The 23,132-nt window shown below is 30.8% G+C and overlaps 4 protein-coding genes across 6 annotated transcripts; 2 read left to right on the top strand and 2 right to left on the bottom strand.

Annotated features, from left to right (window-relative positions):
* Positions 1-2,826: 2,826 nt before the first annotated feature.
* LOC11439325 (germin-like protein subfamily 1 member 7) lies at positions 2,827-4,018 on the top strand. Its single transcript, XM_003593862.4, has 2 exons — positions 2,827-3,019; positions 3,278-4,018. Exons 1-2 carry the CDS (start codon positions 2,902-2,904, stop codon positions 3,823-3,825), a joined length of 666 nt encoding a protein of 221 aa, XP_003593910.1. The 5' UTR covers positions 2,827-2,901; the 3' UTR covers positions 3,826-4,018.
* Positions 4,019-4,858: 840 nt separating this feature from the next.
* LOC11439324 (outer envelope membrane protein 7) lies at positions 4,859-5,327 on the bottom strand. The gene has a single exon (XM_003593861.4). It carries the CDS (start codon positions 5,262-5,264, stop codon positions 5,052-5,054), a length of 213 nt encoding a protein of 70 aa, XP_003593909.1. The 5' UTR covers positions 5,265-5,327; the 3' UTR covers positions 4,859-5,051.
* Positions 5,328-11,600: 6,273 nt separating this feature from the next.
* Positions 11,601-13,953, bottom strand: LOC11438866 (F-box/kelch-repeat protein At1g30090). 2 transcript variants are annotated; one of them, XM_003593860.4, is made up of 2 exons: positions 13,778-13,953; positions 11,601-13,069 (listed from the first exon to the last, which is right to left on the bottom strand). In XM_003593860.4, the coding sequence occupies exon 2, from the start codon at positions 13,033-13,035 to the stop codon at positions 11,818-11,820; it is 1,218 nt and encodes a 405-aa protein (XP_003593908.1). In that variant the 5' UTR covers positions 13,036-13,069; positions 13,778-13,953; the 3' UTR covers positions 11,601-11,817. The 2 variants fall into 2 exon arrangements, with proteins under 2 accessions (XP_003593908.1, XP_024632561.1); XM_024776793.2 differs by having other exon boundaries at positions 11,601-13,062; positions 13,778-13,923.
* Positions 13,954-18,811: 4,858 nt separating this feature from the next.
* Positions 18,812-23,006, top strand: LOC11445626 (uncharacterized). Of its 2 annotated transcripts, none has more exons than XM_003593859.4 (5): positions 18,812-19,174; positions 19,326-19,437; positions 20,938-21,030; positions 21,365-21,565; positions 22,572-23,006. In XM_003593859.4, exons 1-5 carry the CDS (start codon positions 18,858-18,860, stop codon positions 22,782-22,784), a joined length of 936 nt encoding a protein of 311 aa, XP_003593907.1. In that variant the 5' UTR covers positions 18,812-18,857; the 3' UTR covers positions 22,785-23,006. The 2 variants fall into 2 exon arrangements, with proteins under 2 accessions (XP_003593907.1, XP_039686235.1); XM_039830301.1 differs by having other exon boundaries at positions 19,044-19,174; positions 19,346-19,437.
* Positions 23,007-23,132: the final 126 nt, after the last annotated feature.

Here is a 23,132-nt window from a genome sequence, read left to right as displayed (position 1 = left end):
ATTGAAGATTTCATGTTAGTGAATAATGAATGATTAATCTTTTTGTCCATTACATTTTTTTTTTTTAAGATTTTTGTCCATTACATGAAATCTTTTTTTCTCGCAAAATAAGTAAGTTATGCGCTGCATATCAACTATTTATTTTTTTATTTTAACAATAAATATAAAAAATAGTCTTGACAAGAAACCTAAAAATATATTGAAGATTTTATATAATGCGTCTGAAAAGAAATATTTTTGATGATCAATTTGGACATTTAGTCTTGTTTTGTTTTTACATTGAAGGCAGGTTCTAATCAATGACAAAAATGTAGAACTTTGTTTAGTCATTGAGAAAAAAATCAACAAAAAGTCCCACAATCACAAACATTGGGACACTGAGTCATTCTATCAAAGAGATTCTAGGGAATTATTTTGGGCATTTAGTTTTCTTTCTTTAGAAAACTATACCATACGTTTGAAATTGTGCCACTTTTTGTCCTCGTGAGTTTAGCTTAATTGGTAGGGACAATGCATAATATAGCCACCACCAGAAGAAATTATGCCACTTATTAAAAATCATTGTCCTCTTTTTTTTTTTAAAAAAAATTTGTCTTAAAATATAAATTATTTTACAATAAAAATATTAATGTTTCTTTCCTATATAATACTCTCTTTTCTTCTAATTTTTTTAATTTGTCTTTCATATACTATTAACGAAGAATATTTTGTCAACTAACTCATAATTTTTAGTTCTCATATGAAATTAATTTAGGACGGAGATAACAGTGTCATGGTCCATAGTACAAAATGTCGGAGAAATAAAAACATATGTAAATCATCGTATTCAAGTTGGATGGTTGAAATGGAGAAGAGCCTCATGTGTTTTGTGTGATAAAAAATACCACTTAAGTTGAAAAGAAAATTCTATCGGACAACAGTTAGACTGACGATGTTGTATGGTACGGAGTGTTGGGTGGTTAAGAGTCAACACGAGAATCAAATAATTGCAGCGAATGTGAGGATGTTGCGCTGGATGAGCGGTAAGACTAGACATGATAGAATTAGGAATGACACCAATGGGAGAGAGTGGACATAGCACCTAAAAAAAAGATAAGTTGGTAGAAAACATGCTTAGATGGTTTGGACATGTAGAGAGTAGACCCGTAAACGTCGTCGTAAGAAGAGTAGATCAGATGGAGGAGAGACATGTCAAAAGAGGTAGAGTAAGACCTAGAAAAACTAGAAGATAAACCATTAGAAATGATTTAGAGGTCAATCAGTTGGATTCAAATATAGTTTATGATAGAACACTATGGGATGATTTGATCTATATAGTCGACCCCACTTAATGGAAGAAAGCTTAATTGTTGTTGTTGTATAATAGTGTCATGAGTTGGCTCTCCGCTAGGAACTGTTTTAGATGCTAAAAATCTATTAGAGGTTAATATATCTTGAGTTAGTAATTCTAAAAAACATATTCCTTATTAATATTGTCATTTTATCTTAGAATAAGAAAAATTAACATTGAATATATATGTGTGTGAGAGAGAGTGTGTGTTGACAATAACATAAAGAAAAAAGAACTTAAAATATTTTTGAAGAAAAAAGAAAGAAGATGAACAAAAAGAAAAATCAATATTTTGCAATGATGGCACACTTGCATATGCAGTAGTTGAAGTTGGCAATTGAAATTAAAATTTTGCTTCTCTTCATTCTGACCTATGAAATATATATGAAGTGCATTTTTGAAAAATTAATTATTTTATTTGAACAAAATATTTAAATGAAAATTACTACGATTCTTAACCAGCAAGAGATGTTAGTGTTTTTATTTCAACCTTTGGATTGCAATGACCGCCAGTTAATTACTTTTTTTTTTTTTTTTTGAAATAACCGTCGTTAATTACTTGTTGACTGGGTAATTTACTTGTTTCTATTTTGTCTACCCACATTCTTAATCAGCATGATTGTGAGTTGTGACCAAATTAACTCAAGAAATTGCCACATTCCACAACTACTAGACGATGTTTAAACTTTAAATCCTAATCACATGCAGTCATCAAAAGGTAAGTTTGCAAAAGAGAGTGCAATTATAATTAAGTCTCCAGAACCAAGAAAAAGTCTAAACTGATCATATTTTGATTTAGACAAGATCTTTGCCATTATAAAATTACAATTACAAGATCATAGTATTTTGATTTAGCCCACAACTGACAAAGTACTAAACTGATCTTAATTTGAATTAAAATCAGAGTCCTCTTGTTAATTAATTATTTGTTGAAAGACTTGAAAGGGTAAATCAGAAATGGTCTTTCAATTTTGTCGTGTGAACGTATTTTAGTAATGGTATGACTGTGCCAATTACTCGAATATTTTCCATATTCCACCAACTATTGTTTATAATTAAGTCTCAAGAAATAAGAAAAAGTCTAATTTATCTTGGTTTTTTTAACAAATGCATCCTGCGAGCAAGTCAGAGATTAATTACTCGAAATAATTGAAATTCATCTAAAGGATTGATCTCTCATAACATATATTTTTCCATACACACCGGTCAAAGATCGAACCCTAAACAAATTGGTTAAATGATCGAAACATATACCACTTGTGTGACATCGTGTTGGTCTAAACTTATCTTAATTTCATTTAGTCCAAAACATTAACATTACAAAATTACCATTGTGAGAACAGGTAAAGACAAGTTTAAAAATGGTTTTGACTTTAGTATGGAGATCAAGTACACATGTAGTTGTTAAAGAATGGTTCATTATTTAATAAAAAACTAATGACGGTAAATATCAAATGCAAACCACTTCAATGTTTCATTCTTATAAATAGCAAGCAATACATGCAACAAAACTCAATTCTCACCGGTTATTTACATAAGAAGAATATTAAAGAGTAGTACTGAGTTGCAAAATGAAGATTCTATACTTCCTTGTTAGCATCTTGGCTTTGGCATCCTCTCTTGCCTTTGCTTATGACCCCAGCCCTCTCCAAGACTTTTGTGTTGCAATCAAAGACCCCAAAGATGGTGGTATGTATATATTCCTTAACTTTACGTCTTAATTACTGCTCGATTTTTAGACTTAAATATGAAAATACTCCTTACAAATATCAGACGTTTTGGTTTTAATCTCCATAAATATATTTTTATGGTTTTAGTCCTTCCTTGTATATATATAATCTTTTGTTTTGGTCCTTAGTGATTTCTGGTTTAGTTAGGTCATGACTAGAAGAATTACACCGCTGAAATTTCTTTGATATAACAAAACTATCATTTGATAATTTGCAGTATTTGTGAATGGGAAATTCTGTAAAGACCCTGCACTTGTTAAAGCTGAAGATTTCTTCAAACATGTTGAAGCTGGGAATGCCTCTAACGCCTTGGGCTCTCAAGTGACTCCAGTCACCGTAGACCAACTATTCGGACTTAACACACTTGGTATATCTTTGGCTCGCATTGATTTTGTGCCTAGGGGTTTAAACCCACCTCACATTCACCCTAGGGGAACAGAGATCCTTATAGTACTCGAAGGCACTCTTTATGTTGGATTTGTCACGTCCAATCAAGACAACAATCGTCTCTTCACCAAAGTGCTAAACAAGGGTGATGTGTTTGTGTTCCCAATTGGTCTTATTCATTTTCAACTAAATGTGGGATATGGCAACGCTGTTGCTATTGCTGGACTTAGCAGTCAAAACCCAGGAGTTATCACCGTTGCAAATGCTTTGTTTAAATCTAATCCGCTTATTTCCGACGAAGTTCTTACCAAAGCTTTTCAAGTGGATAAGAGCATAATTGATTATCTTCAAAAGCAGTCTTGGTATGACAACAACTAGTTGAAGAACATGATTTAGTAGACGGTTTACTTTAGGTCTTCAATCACCTTGTGCAACCAACCCTCTCTACTTATTATTATTGTATTAAATAATAAAATACGTGTTTGTTTGACTACATAGTTGTATTGTTATGATTTTAATTTGGTTTAATAATGGATTGTTGTTGTGATTTCTGTAAAATGATAATTTTCTATATCATGTGTGCTTTCTAGTTAAGTTTTTATCTTCATTGACACTCTTACATCAGTTTACATTACTAAGTGTGTTTATGATTCTCCGCATAACAATACAACGTAACATAACAAAACATATGAGAATGCAAGAGTAGAATTTATGCAGTCAGAATGTGATCCAATAAAGCTAGGTTGATTTTTTGTCTTCATTTCTCATTTGCAATTGATTCGACATAGACTATTGTATTTGAAAAACCAGTTCATATATGTTTTTCCATGTATTATCTTTTGAGTTAGTAACTAAAAGAATATTTGAAGACTTGTTTCAGAAGATGTGAACTTAGGACATATTGACATGGTGCTATATAGCATTGCAATCATCCGGTTTTCCTCCCTCTAATAATCCATATTTGCGAGGTTGTTGATTAAAATCTTTGTCGCCGGTGGTGAAGTTAAACTTTTACATAACACTGTAGAAGGATCTATTAGCTGCTGGTGAGATTGGATTCTAACTCATTTTAAGTTGACCTCGTAATTCTGTGTTTGTTTGTGCAGTTATGCAACACAGCTGCAGATTTATTTTTAGGTAGCTTCTCGGGGACATGAAAAAAGGCAAACAGCTTATAAGTTGTCAGGGAGATTGAAATCGAAAGAAACAACTTAGGAGTTAGAGGCACATAAAGGGAAAAAGTATGTCAAGTAAGTTTATTTTCTAAACTAGGAAGGAGGGGTGTGTGAGTGATTTATAATGAAACACAAGGAGATCAATGCCATTTTTCATACATTACATCATCAGAACATATGATATTCTACATTTCTACCTATTTAACAACATTTTGAGCAATTAATTGCAGCTTGAATTTCAGTAAAAAGTAAGAAATAGCTAAATTAACCACAAGAAATCTTGATCACTCTATTATACATACAGTTATTCATTAACATTCATTCATAATAATTCAAGAAGAATATCTGAATCCATTAACAACTCATTGATATGATATCTCAAATCAAATATATATATATATATATAATACACACAAAAGTGAATACCACTTATGAAACGGTTTTAGCGGCGACGGGGGCGGGATTGAGTGGTGCTCGAACGGCGGCGGCGCTGTCTTCGTCGTCGGGATCGTAATCAGGGTTGAGATTGCGATCGATGGCTTGACGACCTTGTTCGAGGCAGGGTTTACAAGCTATCTCGATAGTGATCCAACCTAGAATCACTCCTACCACTGCGATCACTGCACCGGTGATTGCTCCCATGATCCCTTCCTTCTCTCTCTCTCTCGTTGAATTGAATTCTATGATGATACACTGTTTCAAATGGACCTACACACATACACATATTTTCTTCAATTCCAATTTTACCCCCGTATATTTTAGTATAACAAAATTTCCGAGAGTATTGCTGTCGACACATTGTCATAGAAACACTAGTAATTTACCCAAATGTCCTTCGGCAGTTAACTATCGATTTATGGAATCGGCTGCAGTTAACTACCGAGGAAAACTTCGGCAATAAACTACCGAGGAAAACTAAAAACTTCAGCAGTTAACTGCCGAGGAAACCTCAAACCTTTTTTTTTTTTCTTTTTAACAAAAACTATAAATTGTCATTAATAATATTTATTGATTTTGAATGTTTCAATCATTATTTTGGTTCGTTTAAAACAATTGGAGTATTATACTTATGCGTATATATCTTAATAAAGATAACATTTAAATCAATGTAAAAATTAAGCATTTGAATATTGTTTTGCACATTACTTAAATAAAAATAATAATAAAAAATCGTTAAAATAATTGTGCACAACGATTTTTTTTAAGGTATAATATGTTGTTATATTTTCTACATTAAAATAATTGTGCGCAAAGATTTTTTTTTATTTAAGTAATTTGCAAAACAATATTCAAATGTTTAATTTTTACGCTTATTGAAATGTTTTTTGAGGACTTAAATGCTTTTTTATTTATAATGTTTTTTGTTGTTGCATTTTTTTTATTGAATCACCATTTTAGGTCCACTAATTACCGATGGCAAACATTTTTATTTTTTGTTGTTGCGTTTTTCATGTTAATTAAAGTAATAATATCTTAAATATTAGCATAAAGTAATAATAGGTTAGTCAAACCTATGAATAATGACATACATCAATTAAATTAATTACTAATAATTACAAATATAATTATTCTATCATTTGAAACGTTTTTGTTACATTTTTCTTTATTGAATCATCATTTTAGGTCCATTAACTACCGATTGCAGATATTATTCATCTCTCATATTTCTTCATTTATGGCAACAAAATCATATGAATGAAATCATAAAAATAATTATGTTTAATTAAGGAAAATTTAGGTGTATTTCCTTATTTAATTTCAGGTTTGAAATTCCTCGGCAGTTAACTGCAGCCGGTTCTTTAAAATTTCAGCAGTTAACTGTCGAGAAACATTTGAGTAATTTACCCATATTTCTCTGCCAAACCAAATATGTCGACAACAATACTCAATTTCCAATTCCATTAGATGCGGTTAATATGCATCGGAGAAGATTAACCATGAAGAGGAAGAGATTAAAAATGGACCACAGTTAAGATCAATCACATGTGATTGATTACCAGGTACATTGTTGAAACGGTTTCAAACTCTTAGGTCTGTTTGCTAACACTCAAAAAAGAGCTTTTAGCTCTTAGCTTATAACTTATAAGCTCGTTTGACAAAAAATATTCTGTTTGGTAACACTTTTTCACCATGAGCTTATAGTTTATTTCACGAGCTTATAAGCTATTTTTCAGAAGATATTTCAAGTAGCGTTTGAGCTTATAGCTTATAGTTTCTCACTTTTAATTCCAGTTTTACGGCTATTATCTAACTAAATTTCAGTTTTTTACCCTTAATCATTTATTATATTATAAATTAAAATACATATGTTTTAAATATGAATGCTATTTTTTTTTATGAATGAAAGATCCTTTTTTTCTCAATAGAAAAAAATATTTTTTTTACCATTACGTTTAAGTTTTTTTCGTTACAATTGTTACGTTTTTTTTGTGGAACTATTTCAATATTTAATGTCATCTTTTTTTGCGAAATGACACGTTATTTTTGTGTGATATATCCGAATTGTAGAGAAAAAGAACAAGGACAATAATTTTCTCCAACAAAAAAAAAATGAGAACGTTACGTTTACCTTCACTATATATATATATATATATATATATATATATATATATATATATATTTGTACAAATTATATTTTATTTATTGTTACATTTAAATTTTTTTACACTTTATATTTAATTTTTTTAGGCAAATGAAAATAAATATAAATTAAAATTTAGGAATTAAAAATTAATTTAATAATAATATTAAATTAACAATTTTTAATTTTTAAATACTTTAAACATTAATTGATATAAACTTTATTTTGAATTAAAAATGTCCTTTTATGTAATTTTACATCTATCATTAATTGAACCGCTAATTTTACCAAACACTTCAAGTAGGTTATCAGCTACTAGTCATAAGCTATAAATCATAAGCTATAAGCCATCAGCTATAAGCTATAATCTATCAAGTAGCTTATCAGTCATCCGCTATTTTTATCAAACAGAACCTTAATGTTACTTGTAAAATGACTTTTTTGGTTAATACTTCCATCGAAATGAAATATAAATAAAAAATGATAGTTTAAAATTGATGTATTTTTTTTTAAACAAAAAACAATATATATAGATTAAATTCTTAAATATATGTAGATATGGTTTTGCGATAAGCCACCCATGAATGTGTTTTTTAGCAACTCACATTTTAAGGTGTGATTTTCACTTTTTAGTTATAACTTTGCTAAAAGACACCTTCATAAATGGTGTCTTCTAGCAAAACTCATATATATATATATATATATATATATATATAGAGAGAGAGAGAGAGAGAGACTTTTCTACTATCATTTTTGTTTATATTTCATTATGGAAGAGTAATTTATCGGCTATCAAACTAAGATAATTTGCTTCGACGACGTGTGTGTGCATGAGTGAATGTGGGTTAGAGAAAAATATCAATTATCTTTTTTTGGATTGCGATCACTTTGTGAGTATTTGGTTTCTCATTCTTCAATGTTATGATTTATCAGCAAGTGTGAATCACCTATCCAATCATTTCATCCAATTTGTCGAGTTCAAAGGTTATTCTTAAAAAGTTCGTTCTTCACTCCAATTGATTTGGTTGGTTTACATTTGCGTCATTTTGAAGGAGAGAAATTGTTGCATCTTTCAACATAAGGAGTTTCGATGCACCATTTACATGATAAAGTAAAATCTTTATCTTTTTGGTAGTTGAAAGCTAAAAAAAATGAGAATTTAGCTCTTGATTTTCACTTTTTGTTGGCTTAACCCTTTTCAAATGCAATATGTGTTGTATTCAATGTAATTTACTTATTTGAATGAATGAATAACAAATTTTGAGTATAAAAACTTACAAAACTACCAAAACCAACATTGAAACTTAAAAGAAAAACCAAATACACAAATACCAAAGTTTAGAGATAATTTCATACCTCAAGCCAAACAATATTGTAGAAAAGATGCTAGAAACTTGGTTTACATAGTTAAGCATGTGAAAAGAGGGTTTATAGATTCTTTAGTATGAGAGTGGATTAGATGAATGTAGCAAAATCATTAAAGGTAGTGGGAAGATCTAGAAAAAATATTAGAGAAACTATTAAGAAAAATCTAGAGATTATTGAATTTGATATGAATATGGTATATGATAAAATATTATAACATTGTTTGATCTATGTAGCCTACTCCATTTAGTGGGATAAGGCGCTATTGTTGTTATTGTATCATACTATTGTCTATTTTCTTTTGTATGGAGTTGACTCATATCTCGCAACGACGTGAGTTCAACTTCCGTTATCATCGGCGTGATGATCTTTTTGGATGGTGATCGATAAGCACTTCTAGAATTGTTATTTGAGTCTTGCGATTTGAGATAATCTTATTTGAGGTAACGTCGACCTAGACATTTCTCCTAGCTATAATTTGAACATTAATTCACCATTTTGTGACGTTAAAAGACTAACTATTTTCACCGGACCCAATCAGCGTTTATTTCATAACTATTTTCATTTAATTTTTGAGTAAATTACACTCCCCTCCCCTCAAAGATCCTTGAATTACACTCCCCTTCCCTCTTATGTTAAAATATACACTCCCCTCCCTTGAAAAGTAAGATTTATACTCCCCCTCCCCTATAAGATGTTTGATTTACAACCCTCTCCCTTAATAATTAAATATGAACAACACTTTAATCTATTTTAACATAAATAAATATTTTTTTAATATATATTAATTTTGAATCACCATTTAAAAAATATAATTTCGTTTCTTTATAATCTAAATGTCAATGACAATTAAATTTAAATATTTTGCAATTAATTTTATAATTTAGAGTACAAAATTCGCTTTTAAATAACCATACTTAATCAACTTTAGTAATTTTTCACATATTTTAATTTTATTTTGGGTTGTTTCATATTTTATACTAGGGTTTAAAACTATATGTTAATGAAATTGTGAATAAAAAATAGAGAAAGATATGTATTCAAAATTTGATTATTTTAAAATGAATAATGCTATTTTTCTTTAAAGTGTGCTAGATTATTTTTTTGCTAGATTATTAGAAGAAAAAAAATTATTGAGGGACTACAGCGTAGATTTTAACTTAAGAGGGGAGAGGAATGTAATTGAAGCTTCTCTCAAAAAGGAGAGTGTAATTTAAGCATCTTTGAGGGGAGGGAAGTTTAATTTACTCTTAATTTTTTGATTTTTTTCTAAACATAAGACTGCATAATCTATGGCTTTCCTAGCCTTTTATAGCTGAAATTGGACTAATCCTGAATTGAACCTTATAATATTTTAACTTGACAATTTTAATATTATTATCAAATGGAACTAGTTGATCCTCACATTAAAAAAATGCATATCTCTCGACAGAAAAGGAATATACATAATAATAATAATTGCCAACCTGTAAAACTAATCAAAACATATTCAACCACTCCAAATCCAAACTTATATCACCAGAAAGTTAGTTTTGATTTCAAGTTTCAACTACCAAAATATCTCATAATTTGGGTTTACCAACTAAAACCAATAAGAGAACCCAACTGCACAAATCACAATTTGTTCCGTTTCTAACATGAATAGATCTTCTTCAAGTAATGAAGATTTAGCACGTGGAACATATCATTCTAATCAATCACAACAATAATTGCATCTTACATCTTAAGAAATCTCATACACCCTACTATGTCCAATTTGGTCTAATCCTGAACTAAATACGGTAGTAGCACTAACCTAGAGAGTGCACTTCAAAAGGTACTTTCTTATATATATTTTTTTGTCGAGTTAAAACCTCATACCTTGCATATATTATGCATTGTTTATATCAATTGAGCTAAGCTCGTGAGAGCATAAGATAAAATTATATTTATTCCTCCCATATTATAAATCATTTAAAAAAACAAATATAAATAGTTTATATAATATTTAAAAAAGATCAATTGAAATCTTGATCAATATTATATATATATACTAAAAAAAGTATAGTAATTAATATATTGTTAGATATGTTAAGAGGTGGCTAGAAAATAATTTAGTTGCCCACCATTCCTTCAATCCATCGAAAAGGTAATTCATTCAATTCATCAATTATATCAACAAAAATTAATAGATCAAAAATTTTAATTGATCATTAGTGGAGTAATGGACATATATTAATCCATCTATTATTCATTCAAAAATTCATCTAATCCATCTATTTGTCACCTCTAAAACATATCTTTGCATTTCCAATTAGAGTACTAGTAGTAAATACAGAAATAGACTTGATGCAGTCACCCATCATAAACAAAAGTATTTAAGAAGATACATTTATCTTCAAGCCCTTTGCTCAAGTTTGACTATATACAATTTTACATAACATGGCTCTCTGACTATCAAAGCCAATCCTAAAAGAGTTAATTGTCTCTCTCTCACACTGACTGTGACTACCACCAATAGAAGTGGCTACTTCAAGTACACACACGCAACTATGCAATAAATAAGATGAAAAATTATTGACCAAGTGACACATGCATGTTCAAAACAACTCTTGAAAATTGTGAGCTATGTTGAAGTTATTTTATTATTAACACTTCTAGCTCTAGTCAATATGTATAGATGTCAATCACATTCTTCAAAATTGCCATTAACACAATTGAGTGAACCTAATTACTTATGACATGAGTATAAGTTGTTTTCAGCTTGTTACCATAAGCTCTCCAAAATAGCTTATGAAAACCACTTATAGTTTATATAAAAACGGTTTAATTTAATTTTATCTTTTGTTATATAAATAGTTTACGCAAAAACATCTACATGATAGACGTTTATGCTCTAAACGCTTAACTAAGGTGTTTATCCAAATAGAGCTTTAATCCAGAACGGTTCTTTCACACCATATCGAGCACAGTGGAATCAAGTATACCAACAGATGAGTTGACAAGGAAAAGGCCTATACAATTACACAGACAATTAAATCTAGAATTTCGGATGATAGAATCAATAACATTGACATTGATCAAGGAGAAAAAACCAAGATAATTATCAGTATACAAACATTTCCCAAACAACCACAAGATACTATTCTAATAAAACTCAAACTGCTTAAAGTAAGTTACACTCACATAGCTATTACAACATTAAGACCTCTAATAACTATATTTAAACAACATTCACAACATAATATTACATAATAATGAAAAAAAAAACTATGCAAATAGCACCTGAGAGCTTGAAGGGGTCAGATTGGATAAACTTTTGGGTGCTTCAATTACATGCCATTGAACACCGAAGTTCCATTTCTCCTTGCAACTTTCTTTTGGGTTCAGTTTAGAGATATGACCAACGGCAACCAGAAGATTTCGACCTACGACATAAATTTGACAATCACAAGCATTCACAGCAAAAGGTTTGCATATTTGCTCAGGCAAAGGGGAGCCATCTATGGCTTCCCAGGAATCGGCTTCCTGGTTATAAACCTTAAGCTTCATTCTTTCGAGCTCAGAAACAACAAATAAGTGGCCATAAACAACCACACTTGAACCAGTCCACCCTTCTCTAAGTCCAACAGCCATAGTTTCCCAGCTATTGGTTCTCGGATCGTAGACCTGTCCTCTAGGAGAGACATAAAAAGGCCATAACCATCCTTCTGTTACAAGAAGTTTCCCGTTTAGAACTGCAGCATCATAGGACGCCATATTGGTTCCCATGTTGGCAATAGCACGCCAATTCCCACTAATCGGATCTAATACCTCAGCTGAATCCAGCTCATAAAGATCAGTACTATTCCCCCCAGCTGCATAAACCATCCCATCAATTACTCCACTGGCAAAAAAGGACCTAGCACTGATCATTCGATTCATCACGGTCCAACGATTTTTCGTGATCTCATATTTCAACACCAAGTCAAGAGGACAATCCACGTCAGAGACCATGCCGCCGCATACGTAAAGAGTACCATCGTGAGGCATTGAAACACACCGAAAACCATGAGGACAAACCTTGTCCTTGCAAGGCATTGCAGGGATGGTGTGCCAAGAAAAGTGAGTTAGATCAAGAACCTGCCATTGAATCTTTCCAGTACACTTATGATATGCAAATACAAAAAGCCAAGGATCTTTGAAACCCATTTGCTTCCTATTAGTAAAAAACCTCTCTTTATTACCAAGTAACATATGCCACCTCTTGCAGACAGCCCTACAGGATGAATGACTTTGAACCGGAAGACGAAGAAGACAATTAAGAGCAACATCATCTGGTAAGCCCGGAATTAAGAGTTCTTCTCTTAGAGAATGATCTAACTCTGGCATCTGACTCGTCAAGTTAGATTGAACCACAGCTAACCTAAACTTGGGAGATAGTGTCATTTGAGGATCACCTAGCTTGTGAACCGGTGCTTGTTGAGACGAAAATCTAACACGCTGCATCTTTATCTTTAAATCTCAAATACACACCTAAACCCTTCATAAGAAACACTAAAACCTATTACTTTCTGTAATATATGCAATTTCTAGTACCTACTATATTCTCTCAAATCGGTTGGAATAACATCACACCAAATAGTAACATCCAAATTTTCAATCCAAGAGATAAGAATCTATTCCAAATTCTCCTAAACAGATTCACTCAACACATTTTTAACGGCAAATAAAAGGAATCACTAAATCCTACTCCACAATAAAGAGAAAAAGCACCAATTCCTCCTCCACAATGATCCAAAAGCAGATAGAATAAAACAAAACAGTAAATTCCCCTTATTAAATATTCAACTATCAACTTTAATAAAAGCATTTAACTCAGAAAAGATGTTGTTGGAACCTGCTACTTCATAAAAAGCTAGTAACTTTACCACTAACTGAGACTTAGGAACCAAAAAAGCTATAATTTTGCACCAAAAGCAAATAACCCAATTTACATGTCTCCAAAAAACAACACCCCAGAAGCAATATCAAATAAAAATCTCAACTTTATAAGAAAATAACAGTGAGAAAACATTATAAGTTTTTTTTTTTTTAATCATAGAAAACATTATAAGTGTTTTTCTGAATTAAAACAAAGACAGCCCAGAATTTAAGTATGTGTTACTGTTAACAAACATTGAAGCATAACAAAAACACACAAAGAACAAAGTAAAGTGAAGAGGTGTAAAAAAAAAAAAAAAACACTTACAAGAAGCAAAGTAAAGATGAGATTCAATTCAGTTGAAGGTAGAGTTTGCTTTTTAACACAACAAACAAAGAAAGAGATAAAGACTGGTTTTTGAAGACTGTTTTGTTTGTGATGAGAAAATGGAAAATAAATAAAAAAATAATAATAATTTTGCTAATAAAAGATTTTATGATTGTGTTGTGTGGCAAATATGAAGCCAGTAGAGCAGATATAAGGAAAGAAAACCACGCGCTTTTTTAGTTACTAGTTTCACACGAAAAGGAAAATGCAAATAAAGGTATACTCATACTCCTATACTTACTTTTTTTTATAGGTTTATTGTCATTTATGGCATATAATATCTAGTGGCACCACGCACCTTGATTTAAGGTTGAGTATTACAAAACTTAAGTGTAAGTGATTAAATTTGGCATAAGTTATAAATAGATTCAATGTTAATTATATAAAAGATGTGACTTAGGGAATGTATTAGATTAGGATTCTATAAAATTTTAAAAAGCTTTTTAATTATGAAAAAGTTTTGTGGTATTGAATCAAGATTTTTTGCAAATTAAAAAAAGTCATGTGGTATTTAATCAAGACTCTTTGTCATTTTAAAAAAGTCTTGAGGTATTCAATCAAGATTTTTCATCACTTTAAAAAAAGTCTTGTGGTATTCAAAATTATTCAAATTTCGAAGGATTATTTAATAAATTGGATTTTGTAGTGTAATTTTAACAAGAAAAAGTCTTTCATGAAAAGATGAGATTTCTTGATATTGTTTTTCTTTTAAAAGTTACTATCTCTTTCTTCTCCTTTCTCTCTCTCCCTCCCCCTTTCCGTTCTCTCCTTTCTCTCTTCATTTCTCTATCTCTCCACTCTCTCTCTCTCTCCCTCTCTCATCACTCATCCCCCCTCTCTCTATCTCGTAAAAAAAAAAAATTGTATTGAAAATATTATGATAGAGAGTATGTCGTAATCAATGTTCCGCAAATCGAGTGTTAACTCTCCGAGATTATCGAGTTTACGTTTTTAGGTACACAAATCGTGTTAACTCTTAGGTGAACTCGGTTTCTAGTAAAATCGGAAGGTTTAACGAGTTTGACTGAGTTAACACTCGGTAAACTCATGTAAACTCGACCGATTTGTAATGGCTGACACAGTATATTTTTTTTGAAAGATTTATAAGTGCTGGCATAATTTTAAATATGTACAATTGAATTTTGTGGGAATAACATTTTTAACAAATAAAAAATGTGTATTGAGAATAATATGTTAGAGTGTTTTTTAGTCCCTTAAAATCTTATAAAATCATAAAATTCTTAAAATTTGAAAATCAACGGTAAAAGAATTTTTTATTGGTTTTATTTTTTTTATTCAAACGCTAGAATATATTTGTTTATTATTTTTATCATTCACGCTTGTAAGTTTGTTCTTTTTCCCCTAAAATTCATTGAATCCTTTAAATTTTAAAATCACATAAAATCCTTAAAAGTCAGTGTGATAAATCCTTTAAAATATTAAGTGTATAAAATCTTTTACATAAAAAATCTTTTAAAATCTCACAGAATCAATATAATCTTACACATCCTTTATGAATGACTCTCATGGAATTTAATGGAGAAAATGTAAAAATTATGAAGAAGAGTTACATGGATCCATTGGTATCGGTAATTTGGCGAGCTTCATCGGGAGAAAGATGATTGGGAGGTATATAAAAGATGATTGAGATCAATAAGCGCGTAGCAAACATTGTGGTGAGGAAGGATAAGGGATATAACAAGAGTGTGGTGAACGAAGTGAAAATTATAGAGTCATATAAGATAAATTAATTCCATTATTTACTTTTTTGTGACAAATAAAAAAAGTTTACCAATGTTTATGGTGTTTAATTTTGGCCTCATGAGTCAAGTCGCATTTTTTTAGGTATTTCATTCAATATCAATGAATAAATGTGTACTTGACCCCCAACCTGCTGTAAGAGGTCAATACGTACTTTATAGTAAATGGATTATGTGTAGTACTCTCTCCGTTTTAAAACACATATCCAAATCAACCACTTTACATATGTCAATGCATAATTTTGATTGTTAATATCTTTAATTTTCTAAAGTAAAAAATTATAAAAATTTAATATTTTGAAAATATTTGTCGAGACAAATCAAACATCATCTTACATGCTAATATTTGTATTTATATATTAGTTAAAAAATATGGTCAAAGTAAGTCAAGTGAATAGTGCACATTGCAAAAATTGAACATGTATTTTGAAACGGATATCAACTGTCATATCAGAAATGAACAATTGGGATCAAATTGTGTAAAATTGGTTAAACTGTGTATATTGGAGTCGTTGAACCAAATTGTAAAATTGGGATCAAATGAATAAATAATATTCTTGTTTTATTTATTTATATTTGCCCTCTCGTAAAAAATGGCGAGCTTTGCCGTATCATAAAATGTTTTTTTTGGTTTAAATATATCATTGTGATTCTCCTTTATTTATCTCTAAGTGTCATATTTACTCAAAAAAATTAAAATCTCTAAGGGTATGTTCGGTAAGCCCACTAAATAAGCTTATGGCTTATAAGTTCGTTTGACAAAAAAAGTTTTGTTTGATAATAGTCTCTTACCACGAAACTATAGCTTATTTCACGAGCTTATAAGCTATTTTTCAGAAGCTATTTCAAGCAGCATTTGAACTTATAGCTTATCATTTTTGCTTTCATCTTTACCCTTGCTATTTTCTCTAAAAACCAATTCTACCCTATAGTTTTAAATAAAATATCTATGTTTTAAATGCTCACAAATGAAAGATTTTTTTAAAAAAAATATTTGTTTTTACTGTTACATTTCATTTTACATTTTTCTAAGGACATTTAATTGAATATAGTTACGTTAATTTTTATTTGAAGGACGTAATTTTTTTTTTGTTCGGTTAAATTCTTTGCACATAAACTGTGCCCATTATATTAAACTTGCTCGCATCTAGTTTTATTTTATTTTTTCAGAAAGACTCACGTCTAGTTTAATTGTTTTTTTTTTTTTTTTGCAAATAGTTTTATTGTTATTTTTTACGTCTATATAATTTACTTTTTTGTTATATTTTATCATTATATTTATTTTTTTACAAAGTATACCGAAATGAAAATAAATACTAAAATATAAAATAAAGATATATTAAATTAATAATTTAAATTAGTAAATTTTAAATACTTAAATATTAATGGAAGCTAATTTTGTTATAAATTAAGAATGTCTTTTTATGTCATTTTACACTTATCAACGAATTGAACCGCTAATTTTACTAAACACTTCAATCAACTTATTAGATATAAGTCATCAGTCATCAGCTAACAGCTATAAACTATCAGCTATCAATCATCAGCTATAAGCGATCGGCTATCCGCTATTTTTATCAAGCAGGGCCTTAAGTGTCACATAAAGTGTGGACCAAGTTAGGAGAAGAATTTTTCAATGTGAAAATGAAGTAATAAGCAAAACGAATGCTTAAATGTTAAGATAAAACAAAAGTAACCTTATATTCACTCAAGAAAAAGTAACCTTATACGGGGCGTGAGGTATTGAATAAAAGCTTGAGAGGAGAGACGAAGTCACGAAGTGAGCTCTTCAACCCAAGCCCGTTCCTAGAAGGGCCCTTACATAATGCATCATAATTTTTTTATCTCATTGTTGTGTTTTTTTGCTTTTCATTTTATTTTTTTTATTTCACTTTTCACTACAAAATAAATGTTTTTTTTAGACAACATCTGAAAATAAATTAAATATTTTATACACACCAAAACAAAATAAAAATACCGTAGAAGTAGAGAAAAATAGCACATGTGAAGTAGACTGAAATTTTAGCACCCTATTTTTAACTAAAATAGAATTTACTTTGTTATGAAAATTATCCTCATTTCTTGGATAATAAATATCGTAGATATTTTTAATATTAATGAAGCACATTATTAGGAACAAAAGGCCTAAAAAAATATCACCAATTTCTTCGATAATAAATTTTTGAGCATATTATCAAGAACAACCAAATTTTTTTTATAGGAGGGTGTATATAGAAATATTTGTGTTACATGGGATATATATAGAAAATCTCACTAAAAGGCCCAAAAATACTAACAGATGTCAGCCCATTCCTTTATCATGTCAAAGTTTGAGCCTTTACAGAGAATTTTTCTATATATATCCCCCGAAATCCAAATACTTCTATATACACCTCCTTACCTTAAAGATTTTTTGGGCCCCCTACCGGCATAGGCCTTAGGCCGTCGCACTCGCGGCCTATGCTCTAGGGCCGGCTCTGCTTCAACCTCCTATGCCAATGAAACCTCCTATGTCAATGAAAATTGATGATTATCCAGAATTTTCCCTTTCTATTTTAGATTTGTAATTATTTGAAGGGAAATGTTAACGAATGTTCTGAGACACTGTTTAAAAGCTTTAAATAGTAAATTTTTATGAAAATTTATATAACTAATATATTGGAAATTGAAATATTTGATTTTCTCAAAAAATAATTTTTTATTTTTAGATTGTTTAAAAAATGTTTATAGGACACTCGTTAAGAGGAACTTTGTTTTAAATAGATTTGATGCATGGTATTACAAGACAATTAAACTCTAAATGTTTGAAGATCGTTGAAAATAATAAACAAGGTATAAAAGTCTCCACATTTTATATAGGTGCTACCTAGACTTCACTCAAATCAAATGGAGTACTTGAAAAATACTTCAATCCGTTTTAAAACGAGTGTCGTTTTAACTCAAAAAAATTGTTTTAAAATGAATGTCACTTTTAGTTTCCAATGCAATAATAACTTTTTCTTTTCAACTGTACCTTTCAATTAATATTATGTTACACTACTTCCAAATTATTATTTTCTTTTTAATGAAAAACAAACCAATAGTTGATTAGGATAATTTGATAAAATTGCTATGACATTTGACTACTTTATTTCATTTCTTAATATATGTACTGTTGACTAAAACGACGTTCACTTTAAAACGGGAGTAGCAACTTGAACCTGAAGTGACCAAAATTAAACACCAACAAGGAAAAAACTTACTTTTCACCAAAAATAGTAATGGAATTAATATATCTTCTATGCTCTCTAGTCTCCATTTCCTTCACCACTCTTGTCCTATCCCTTATCCTTCCTTTTCACGCGCTACTCCGCCGTTTAGTATCCTCACGCGCCGCTTCATCCTCTTCCAATGACGGAGATGAACCCGTATCTCTTTACGAAGGTACCGTCTACCATCAGCGCCGCCACCCGGTTCACCATTCCTTTCAATACAATGTTCGTTACGCGCTTATTGATCTCGACCGTGCACTTCACGCGCCTCCCAATCATCTTTCTCCCGACGAAGCTCGCCAAATTACCGATACTAATGGACCCATGTAAGTGTTTTTCTTTATTCTTTACTTTTTGTCAATTGGGTTCCCACAGAACCATGCAAAATTTGATTTTTACGTTTCAATTTAAATGTTGGTGAATTTTGTGAAGTTTTTGAATTTGAAAATGATGAATTTGTTGAATTCAATTTTGTAGTTTGCTGTTGACAATTCCAGCTAGTGTGGGATATGAACAGAATCCATTGAGTGTGTATTATTGCTATGATGTTGAAGACTCTGATACACGTTTGAAGAAGTGCATTGCTGAGGTATGTGCTAATTAAGCTCTATTTTCTTAGTTTCTCTGACCTTTTCAATTTACACATATAATTAGTGCTTCACTTGCTCAAATCAATTACTACTTTGTCGCTGAATATAGTGGGAGCATTGACTAATATGCTTTTCCAAATTTATCTTTTACGAGAGATAATTAATTAGTGTGTGGTATTTTGATAAAGAAATATAGTTAGAAATTTTGAGAAAGATCACTAACAGTGGATTTGTTCAAGTGGTAAGGGACTTGAGCCACTTAAGCCGGTGGTCAGGGGTTTGATCCTTGACTCTTGTATGAAGAAAGTTCGATTGGGAGGGGGAGAACCCGCCTTGTGTGCTCAACAGGTTCCCTGATGGAGATTGGTCACCGGTATACGGCAATAGAAACTGTGTACCTATAACATGATAACATAACAACAATAACAACCAAGCCTTATCCAACTAGGTGGGGTTGGCTACATGGATCAAATTACACCATAATGTTCTATCATAAACCATATTTCGGTCCAACTCACTAATCTCTAAATCTTTCCTAATGTTTATATTATAGTTTCTAAGGTCTTTCTCTGCCTCCAGTGATCCCACTATCCTCCATTTGATCACCTCTCCTTACTACATAATCTACATATCTCCTCTCTACATGTCCAAACCACCTAAGCCTATTATCCACTATCTTTTCTACTATAAGTGCTACCCCAACTCTATCTAATATTATCCCATCCAGTCTTACCACACTTCCATCACAACATCGTCATCATTGTTACGCTTATTTTATTCTCGTGCTGGTTCATCATCATCCAACACTATGGTCCATACAACATGACCGGTCTTACAGCTGTCTAATAACATGATAACCCGATTTTTTTTTTAAAAAGATCCTATGAAACAAGATAAACAAATTTCTCAAGAACGTCATTTTTAGAGACATAGATAGTATAATAAGGCCTACCTATAGATTTGAACCTTGAATTGAGTTTTTTTTTTTTTTTTTTACGAATGAACCATCGATTTGATTTCTAAGCTATCATTTTCTCTCTTATTTGGTCTCTGAACTATAAAATGTGATAAATAACCCCTCATCTATTCATAATCAATCAATTTAATTCTTACACTATCAGTATCTCTCCTATTTTGAAAGTAGTCGGGGACTAATTTGATGGATTAATAATAGTTAATGGACTATTTATTATATTTTGATAGTCCAGTGACCACCTATGAGAGATAGTGATAGTTTAGAGACCAAGTTGAAAGTTTTTATTTTTTTGGTAACAAAGTTCGGCTCCATTTTATCAGCTTCTTTTTTCTTCTTCTAGGATTTCTCTTTGTTGAGTGAAAAGCAGTTTGTAGTATTTTTCACGTTTATGTGGGATATGTAATTTGAACTCAGATATTTGATAATTCATAACTGTTTTTCTTTCTTCATTTCTATTGGTTATTGCCACCAATAGTTTATAGAGTATTGTTAAACTGATGACAATGTTTTTTGTTTGTTTCAGGTAACAAATACACCATGGGCTGAAAGAGTAACCTTTATTTTCAATCCGCATTCTGATCTAGTAGCCAAAGCGCTGCATGTCAGTCCTTTTATGGTATGTAAATTATACCATTTGCTATGCAGATTTTAGGGCATTTTAGTTCAAATTGCTATTTGTGCTTTAACTTTATCTATCTTCTGAGAAAACAACAGTTACTTCCTCAGTTTCGCTCGATCCATATATTTTGTTTTCCTCTTATTTTGGTCATTGTGTAATGAGTCAAACTTGAGGAAACTGAATCAATGAGAATCATCACAACATACCATGGTTGGCATTAGATGCTTTTTCTACATAGTTAACTTAAATTAATATAAAAATGACAATTAATTAAAATAGTTTTTCTGCATTTTATCGGTGAGCATATCTCCCTGAACCTTAACTATGACAGGATATGCTTGGGAGTTGGAATATCAAAGCAAGTGATCCTGGAGAAAATCTCAGCATATCAATTTCTGTTCATCACCCTGAGTTTGGAAACTATTTTACTGCTAGTCTGAAAGCCAAAAGGTTGTGCCCGACATCAGCATCGGATCATGCAGTTTTCTTTTGGTTGATGCCTCATAAGGTTGCTGTGTGGATATATTGGCATGTAAGCTTCAATTTTTCTTTACCTTCCTATTACAGTGTTTTTAAATGATCAAGTATTTACTGCAATTTATGTTATGTTCTGATGAATTTTCGGCAAGCAATTTAAAATCACAATTTTGGTGTGACACTATTATTTTCTTCCATGAGAAGTAATTTTTTTTGCTTGAGATAGGGAGGGAAAATACTTGGGTGACATAGAGTTGGGTGACATTGGCCAATCACAATGCCACAATGTTTGTGTTTCTCTCTCTTTCACAAGCATTGTGGCATTGTGATTGGCCAATGTCACCAATGTCACCCAACTCTATGTCACCCAAGCATTAAGATACCAGAACAACACTTTGGTGTGTAGACATTTGACTTAAATGCATTTTTTGGTTCCTCTATTTTGTTGTTTTTGTTGTATTTTTAAATCCACAATTTTTGTCTCTCAGTTTTCAAAATAACCAACTTTTCTCCCACTTACACATTTTGAGTTGAATTTTGATGATGTAGCAAGTGAGATGTTTACGTGACAATATGTGACATAATACTATTTAGGTGAATTCTTAACAATTAATTTCTAATTCACAAATACATTAATCTATATCACAAAAACAACCAAATTTCATATAAAACATTGTTTATATGGATTCTCACTTAATAACTCATTTTCATGTCATCGTTGTAGTTGTCACACAATCATCTCACTCATCAAATCATAAAAAATCAACCCAAATGCATATGGAAGAAAAATGTCAGCCATTTTGAAAACCATATGACCAAACTCGTGGATTTAAAAATATAGGACCAAAATTGTATGAGACAAAATAGAGAACTAAAACTGCATTTAAGCCTAATCAAGCCATTTTTGCATTTGAATTGAAAAGTGCATCCTAACTTTACTGCCTTTATTCTAATGGACATGTTGCCTTTGGAACAGCATCAACCTTTTTAGGAATTACTTTATGTTTTCAATTGATTTTGTTTGACACATACTGAGCCCAATATGTTCATTCGTTCTCCAGGCTATAAAATTATGGTGGCAAAATGTGAAATTTATACAACACCCGAGATATAACATTCCCGCGTACAGGGACGATGCTTTAATACGAGATAGAAAACTGCAGTGTTGTGGATTCAGTGCACAAAGAGGAAGCAACCAGGATTGTTTAGCTGATGAAGCAAGTCCTAGACACCGGTGGTTTAAATGGACTGATGCTAAATGGCCATGGTCATAGAAAATAGCAAACATTTGTTTACATGATGGTAGTCACGTATGTTGAATTTGTATTCTGGTTTGAATTTTACTATTGTCTATCATGACTTAGCTCGAAATATGTCTGGATAGTGAAATGTGTAAAACTTTTTAATTTTCTTGTACTAATAGTGTGTATTAAGTAAATTCTAAATGTTTTAACATTGTTGAAAAATAGCTAGTATAAAAGTCTCCACATTTGACATGAGGTAAAAAACTATTTTTTCAAATATTTATACTTAGGATCAGAGTTCTTAATTCTTACAAAAATTTCTTGTTCTATGCATTTTCTTGTGCATTTGACATGAGGTAACTGTTTACAAAGAGTTAC

Source organism: Medicago truncatula, chromosome 2 (genome assembly GCF_003473485.1).
Source record: "Medicago truncatula cultivar Jemalong A17 chromosome 2, MtrunA17r5.0-ANR, whole genome shotgun sequence".
NCBI classification, from domain to species: domain Eukaryota; kingdom Viridiplantae; phylum Streptophyta; class Magnoliopsida; order Fabales; family Fabaceae; genus Medicago; species Medicago truncatula.
This window is presented reverse-complemented; position numbering and strand designations above follow the sequence as displayed.